General features: G+C 38.5%; 2 protein-coding genes across 2 annotated transcripts; one reads left to right on the forward strand and one right to left on the reverse strand.

The window, feature by feature from the left end:
* LOC104742387 (receptor for activated C kinase 1B-like) lies at positions 1188-2785 on the reverse strand. The gene is made up of 2 exons (XM_010463390.2): positions 1817-2785; positions 1188-1458 (listed from the first exon to the last, which is right to left on the reverse strand). Exons 1-2 carry the CDS (start codon positions 2693-2695, stop codon positions 1357-1359), a joined length of 981 nt encoding a protein of 326 aa, XP_010461692.1. The 5' UTR covers positions 2696-2785; the 3' UTR covers positions 1188-1356.
* Positions 4009-6772, forward strand: LOC104742388 (peroxisome biogenesis protein 3-2). Its single transcript, XM_010463391.2, has 7 exons — positions 4009-4423; positions 4599-4760; positions 4860-5050; positions 5144-5274; positions 5699-5826; positions 5927-6124; positions 6371-6772. Exons 1-7 carry the CDS (start codon positions 4410-4412, stop codon positions 6621-6623), a joined length of 1077 nt encoding a protein of 358 aa, XP_010461693.1. The 5' UTR covers positions 4009-4409; the 3' UTR covers positions 6624-6772.

The raw sequence follows: 7934 nt of genomic DNA on the forward strand, positions 1-7934 counted from the left end.
GCAAGACACTGTTAGTAAGTCCTCTGCGGAAGCTGAATATCGTGCTATGTCTCAGCTACGTGACGAACTACTATGGATAAAGAATGTTTTGTAGTCTTTAGGTGTTTCTCGTCCTCAGCCAATGCGGATTCACTGTGACAGCAAAGCTGCAATTTACATTAGTACAAACCCTGTCTTTCATGAGAGAACCAAATATATTGAGAATGATTGTCATGCCGTTCGTGATGAAATACTCAAAGGTACAATGTCTCCTTATCATGTCTCCTCCTCCGACCAACTCGCAGATATATTTACAAAACCGTTGGGTAGATTTGCTTATGAGAATTTCCGGAACAAGATGGTCATTCTTGACTTACATGCACCAGCTTGAGAGGAGGTAATGGAATATCAATCCCAAATCAATCATCATCATGTATATTAACTATAATTGATCCTCTTTGTAACTTTTTAGAAAAGTAGATATACGCTTCTAGCTATATATCTTTGTAATCGTCATTGTGAATAAGACATCAGAAACTTCTTTGATCTCGATTTGTTCAAACAAAGAAGTCTTTTTTTTTTTTTTCTCAGTTTACAAAGCCTAAAAAAAGGTTGTCTTATCATCTAATGACTAAAGAAATAATTTTGCTGCGCTTTTTGTTTTTTTGTTTTTTTTCTTCCAAACGTACTATTCTGTATGGCCATCAACCGCAAGTTTGACACCAAGTTCTGCTTACTTCGGTGTCACGTAACTGAGAATTCGTAATATACAACTTAGGGCTGTACATGTCGCCTACTCTTTAATCATCTTTAGTTTTGATATCAAAAAGTCCTCTCCTCCTCCGGAGTCGTTTTCCTTTGAGACTTTTGTTTGAGTAAACCCATCTTTAGTCTTGGTTCTTAAACAGAGAGTTTGAAGCATCGTTTTCTCTCAAGACTTTTGTTCGAGTAAGAGATGGAAAACCAAATATCATCTGTAATTTTAGTAAACACAGGAAGTGAAATAGATAGAACGGTTGGTTCAATGGTGTTGAGAGTTTTTTGGAACCTGAGAGTGTGTTGTAACTTGTAATTGATGTAAGAAACTCCTTGCTGTTTTCAAATTATTAAGAAGAAATACTCGGTTTACAGTCTTCATCAAACTAAAGTCAGCTTGAGAGAGTAACCTACTTCAAATCAGTTTCTATGCTATGCGGTGTACGCGTAAGTGAATTAAAAAAAACAAATATGAAACAGAACCTTGGATCAAATATCACGTTTGTGGATTCCGAAAATAGAAAGAACAACAAATAAATCCTCAAAACACTAACCCAGAAGAGAAGACTTTAGAGTCAGATGGAAACATTGGAGAGATTAAAGAAGAAACTTCATATCTCTCTAATAACGACCAATACCCCAAACCCTGATAATTCCATCAGTGTAGCCACTGAACAAAGTGTTTCCATCTGCACTCCAGTTCAAGCTCGTGCAGTAGATCACCTGCATTTTGCATTCCACATTAGAACATACACAATCTATCTCAGAACAGAGAGTAGCCAACAAGTAAAGTCTAGACTGAAACAGTTACTTCAAACCCATATGGATTCACTTCAGACATCACAATCTAAATGAATCAGTGAGCAAAGCTAATCTAAACCAGAGTAAACTATACTCTCTTGCCCACCGGAATGATAGTTCATCAATCAAATCAGAAACACACTCTTGAGAAACTAAACTACTCATGAGACCAATTGACAAAAACTCAACATTACTTTTGATTTACCAACAACAAAACTTAGAGCTAGATAATTCACAATGAGATGATCACTGTTACAAAAAACAGAAGCGATATTTATACCTTAGTCTTGTTTCCGATACCAACAGCACCATCAGACTTCTCAGCCTCAACCTTGAGATCAACCTTGAGATCCTCAACAACAATCTTGCTCTCAAGATCCCAAATCCGAATGCTATTCTCTGTTGCTGCACACAACCAGTACCTATTGGGACTGAAGCAAAGAGAATGAATAACAGAGCCAGCCTCAAGAGAATACAACTTCTTCCCTTCAGCCAAATCCCAAAGCAAGATCACACCATCTTTCCCACCACTGGCACATAGAGAACCATCAGGTGACACAGCCACGGTGTTAAGGTAACCAGAGTGACCAGCAAGAGTGTTCCTTAGCTTACAATTCTGGAGATTCCACACCTTCACAGTCTTATCCCACGAAGCAGATACAATGGTTGGCACAAGAGTGTTAGGGCTAAACCTCACACAGCTAACCCAATCACTGTGACCATCACCTTCAGTGATGGTATACTTGCACTCACCAAGTGTGTTCCAAAGCTTAATCGTACGATCACGAGAAGCAGACACGATCTGACGGTTATCAGTAGAGAAAGCTACAGAGAGAACATCTTTCGTGTGACCAACGAAACGACGGGTTGACTCACCGGTTGCGAGATCCCAGAGACGAAGCTCACCGTCCCAGCTCCCGGAGAGAGCGAATTGTCCATCGGAGGAGAGAACAACGTCTTGGACGAAGTGAGAGTGACCAGTCATCCTACGCTGAGCAACACCGTAAGACTTGTCTTCCTTTGTGAGTTTCCAGAGGATGATTGATTTGTCACGAGACGAAGTGACGATAACGTCGGAGTTGTCGATCGGCGTGGCGATGGCCGTGACCATATCGGTGTGGGCACACATTGTGCCTTTCAACACGAGTCCTTCAGCCATGGTTTAGGGTTTGAGAAGGTGACTTTAGGGTTCTTTGATTCTTCTTCCGAGAGAGAGAGAGAGAGAGGCGACGGCAAAATGGAGGTAACAAGAAACGATATCATTTTATACCTCTGCACAAAAAATAAAATTAGGGTTTCTGATCGGATTTTTTCGAGTCTTCTTATTTGGGCCAACCTTTACAAGGCCCAATTAGTGTAAACGGGCTATAAAATAAAAGTAGGTTTTTCTTCTTCTCAGTATGAATGTATGATGATGATGATGGTCTTTTTTTTTTAGACAACATATTTAGATTTGTCATTCTTTATAATATGATGTGTGTTTTGTTTTGTCTGTGAATGGAGCAGTAAGAGAGTTTTGTAGAGCTAATTGCTGTCTTAATCATTTCAACTTAAATTATAATATGTTTTGTTACAATGGAATGGCTAATGGAGTAACATTATTGGTTTGGCTCTTAGTCCGTGAGTGTATTAAGGATTCATCATCTCACACCTATCAAATAATTACGAATTGTAACACTCAAAATTAATTATGTTTATTTTGGTTGTGAATGGTTGTCCACTACTCTCTGGATCAGACTAAAGTCTAACAAGTCTGCTATACACAACTTCTACTATAAAACTCCATACTAATTTGCAGTTGAAAAAGAAACTGCATACCGTGTGGATTGTATTATTGGTCCGATTATTTTTGTTTACTCCTTAAACCTCCGTATCAAGAGTGAAAATTGGGTAAAAACATGCTCTAAACTAGTTGAATCCCAATACTTTCATCTCATTGGTTAAAGTTGTGTTTCTTTTGTACTTTAAAAAATGTGTATATATATGATCATTGATAAATTTTAAAATTTATAATAAAAAATCATATTTCCAAAAAACAAAAACTAGAGTCCGAGAATACTCTCTTCTCTTCAATCATTGAAGCTTTTCAATCAAATTTATTTAGCATTACACATATCTTTATTTAAACTTAATAATATATTTTGATTTATAATTTTTAAAACATCTTCTTATTATTAATTATGATTAAAATATTATTTAAATTTTTTTTTTTTTTAAATTTCTATACATCATTCCATATTATAGTCCAATTTTTACTGTTCATAATAATATTGTGTTATGCAAATTGCAAACTATTCTATGGTGAAGTGTATAGAGCAACTATTCAAAGCCTTTAAATAGCATTATATTAGAAATTATATTCCGAAACAAAACTTTTAAAAGTCCTACCCCAATCTTGATATATAATTCTACGGTAAGCCTAAAAAAAACCTTGTTACAAGTCGTTTTGATTAAATAGAATCAAAGTCGGTCGACAAGCTTCTGATGAAATAGAATCAAAGTCGGTCGGTACAATTAAAGTAAACAAACCGAGTTTGGGCTATTTCAAGCTTCTTGTTGTAGTAAAAAGAACACAACTTCGACTGTCCTGTCCCGTGGGGATACAAACTTTTTTTACATGTTCGAGTTTTGAAGAAGAAGAAGAATCTCGTTTGGGGAATAAGATGAAGTGATTGATTAGATTGAAACCCTCCTTCTTTTTTTTAATCATGTTTTATCCATTGAATCAATCACCTCTCTGACTTAAAATTATCTCTCTCGCCCTGCAAAGTTTTCTTCTTTACAAGCCGAGCGAAAGACCCGAATTCATCTTTCTGCGTGTTTTCTCAGCTATGTATCTCTCGGATTGACTTCAGTAAGCTTCACCAGCAGCCATGGATTTCGTCAGGTTCTTGTTCTCTTCATCTTTCTTTATAAACTGTTTTCGTGAAAATTCGTAATTTAGTTTCTTGCGTTCACTCTCTCTCTAGCCCACTAATTCCAATTCCTTAGGAAAGGGTTTTTGGTGAATAAATTTAGGGTTTTTGTAATTGATTCGATACCTTGTGATAAAAAAAAATTAGGGGTTTTTGGAGGAAGCATAGAAGGAAGGTTTTGGTGACGGCTGGTTGTTTAGGAAGTGGTTATTTGCTCTACAAACTATACAATTCCCATACTCGTAAGCTTGCTGATTTGGAACGAGAACTTGCTCACCAGCGTGAAAATGACGAATTCATCAAAAACCAGTTAAGCCTTGTCTTTTGAGCTGATAAAAAAAAAACTCAGCCTTCCGAATTCTGTTCTTATGGATTCTCTTACTGATCTTTCTATGCTTTTTCATTTAGAATGAAGGCACATTTCGAGAATATTCAGTTGATTGTGGATTCGACCACACTGCCTCACGCGATGCAGTATTTGAGTATTCGTATAAGCGAGGATATCGATGTCTCTGATGTTATGGAGAGACTGGACAAAGGGAAAGGAATGTTGAGTTCTTCCGAGAAGCTTCAGCTTTGGGACGAGCTAAAGATTTTGAGTATGCACTGCACTCACCTACTATACTTACTCTTATCAAAAAAATTTCTGTTTCTTACCTGTATTTAATGTTATGTGTTTGTTATTTTGCCAGGTTTTACGAGGATGGTTTTGTCTCTGTGGTCTGTGATATTGCTTAGCTTATACATTAGGGTTCAAGTCAACATTTTAGGCAGACATTTATATGTTGACACCGCACGAGCTCTGGGCAGCTCTCATTTACTTGTAAGTTAATATCCTTTCTCTGGATTGAGGAAATTACTGTTTATTAATCGATATTGCACACGGTTCTTTCCTGCTCCCATGAGTCAGTGTGCTTGGCTCTCATAACCTCTCTTTATATGATCATAGTGCCGAGAGGCCCTTACCTTTGAGTTCCTTTGGGAGAACAAGTATTGTCTCATCTTTTATGTGATTTTAGTATGCTTGTTACTTCTCTCGTCACCAAGAAGCTATTTCTAGGGAAAACACATTGGTTCATTTTTTGACAACTTGTATAATCACGTCTCTAGTAGTAGCTCTGTCTATCTTTGTTTCCCTTCTAAAGAACTGAAGTGTTATACTCTGTTTAGTCTTTGACATAGTCCTGTGATCTGTTTGCCGTGTGAGCTTTTAACCGTTTTTTCCCATTCCTCTTTGTTTTGTGCAGGAAGAGTTAGATCTCATTGATAGAAATGATGAACAGAAGTATTTGTCAAGTGCTGATTTTCTTGTCACCAATGCAATGCCAGGTTTGATTTCAGATATGCAGGATGCAGTCAGGGAAGTTCTTAAAGGGTACGTTCCAAATGCGTTTGTAGATCGTTCATAAGTTGACAATAATTGTGAGAACTTAATATAATATGTTTGTGTGTGTGCGTTTTTTTTTTAATTGCAGAAAGCAGTTAAAAGATGTAATTACCACAACAGTTCTTCAAGAAACTGTGATGCGGGTTATGGATGTGTTTATGAGCACTGGAAGTCCACATCACTGGGTTGATTATTTAATGATGCCTCAAGACATAAGTGGCTCTTCGGATGAAGCTATGTCCAAGTTTCAACAACTCATGGTTGAGACCCGAGAAGTACTCATCAGGTAAGATAAACACACAGTGTTCCTCTTTATTACACTTGTCGATGGGTGTGGAATAAACAGGGCCCAAATAACTCAATTTTCTCCCATGAACGATTTGTGTCAATGGATTAGTTCGATCCAAAACTTGAGATAATGGTACAAAATGTCACGGGTTCAAATCCTGTCATCCCTACCTATTACTGCTCTTCTGAGAAATTTGCAGTAAAAAGAAAAATTGAGTCTCATTTGGTGTCTTTCTTGTTGCAGCACTGAATTCACAGATATAGTGGAAATTTCGCTCAAGTGTTTCACGGACGCGTTGGTAGAGGAAATGGAAACACAGACTGTAGCAGGCGGTTTGGTTACAGGGAAACCATTGGCAAAGGTCTTACCACAGATTGAGAAGACGATGCATGTGATTACAGCTGAACCAAGCAAGAACCGGTTCTTACAACTCATCAAAGATATGCCTGAAGTTAAACTCTTTTTTACTCTTTTATACGCTAATATGCCGCAATAGCAACTTTTGTTTGTTCTCTTAGCATTCCCCAAAGGGTCTTGTTAGCTTGAAAAGAAATGCAGGAATTTTTGTGTTTTGTTGAGTTTGTAGAATCAAAGTTGACTTCGTTGCTTTGTTTTGATTAGAAAGAAAACATTTTTTTAACTGGACACTGATTGTACCGGGGATTTCACAATACTAAATAAATAAAGATTTTAGGGGATAAGAGCGGAGCAGGTCTTTTTATTAACGAGAAATAAGTTCGGTACTAACAAAGAGTCGAGCTGTATTCGTCAATTTACAAGCAAGCTGACGACCAGAGTAAGACAAGCTCAAAGTAAAGAGCGAATTACAAAAAAGATAATAAACTTAGGTTTCGAGGAAGAATATTGTTCTCTAGGTAACGTTTGGAGGTTCAGATCCCCTTTCCAATAAATGTCTCGAGCTATTAATAAGCGAATATAGAGTGAGGGTTCTCTAGGTCTTCATCGCGAATTTCCGAGATTGCCCTCTGAGATCGGCCCATTTAGCTTACTGGGCCAACTTGCTTGCTGACGGACCGAAATGCAAACTTGTTGTGCTTAGCAGATCTCTTTGGGTCGAGTTGGCATATGGGGGCGCAGCCCATATCCAACAATAGTCCTCCCTTAGTCCGGCGAGCAGAGGTATTTCTGTGATCGGCGGGCGTGCTTGAGTCTTCACATATGCCTGCTCAGCCTTAGGCGTTCCGAATTGCCTCAATGAGATCCAATTTCATGTCGATGTTTAAAATAATAGTTTTTGTAAAGCACGGAGCTCGTCCGAATTTGTATGTGATGAGTATGTTGTCGTGGATCGTAGAGCTTGCTTGAATGTTATTTTCTCTGAGCACGTATTCGCGGAACTCGGAGCATGGAGCTCAGAGCATGGAGTGTGGAGCGTGGAGCTTGTCTGGCTATTATGAAACTTGAGCTCGTCTTTGCAGAGAGTGGGGTTCGTCTAGATATTCTGTCGTTGGTCGCCGATGAGCTTGTCGACACCAGACTGGTCGGCGGTTGTCATGGTTTGTGTTTAAACATGTTTGGTCGACATCATCGAATGAGATCGAGTGATGCAGGAAGAGAGGTCGGCGTGATTGATTATCTCGCACGATGGTTGATATTGCGGGTGAGAGGGGAGATCAGCGAACAGAGATTGGCATTTGTGCGTTAGACGAAGATGGCTGGATCGACACTGAGTGAGAGAGGAGGTCGGCGATAGTAAGGCTTAGGTCGGCCGTGTCAACTCATCTTGTGCGATGATTGATCGGCGTCATCGAGCGGGGTTGAGAGATGAGAGTGAGGTTGAGGTCGG

Source organism: Camelina sativa, chromosome 14, assembly GCF_000633955.1.
Source record: "Camelina sativa cultivar DH55 chromosome 14, Cs, whole genome shotgun sequence".
NCBI lineage: Eukaryota > Viridiplantae > Streptophyta > Magnoliopsida > Brassicales > Brassicaceae > Camelina > Camelina sativa.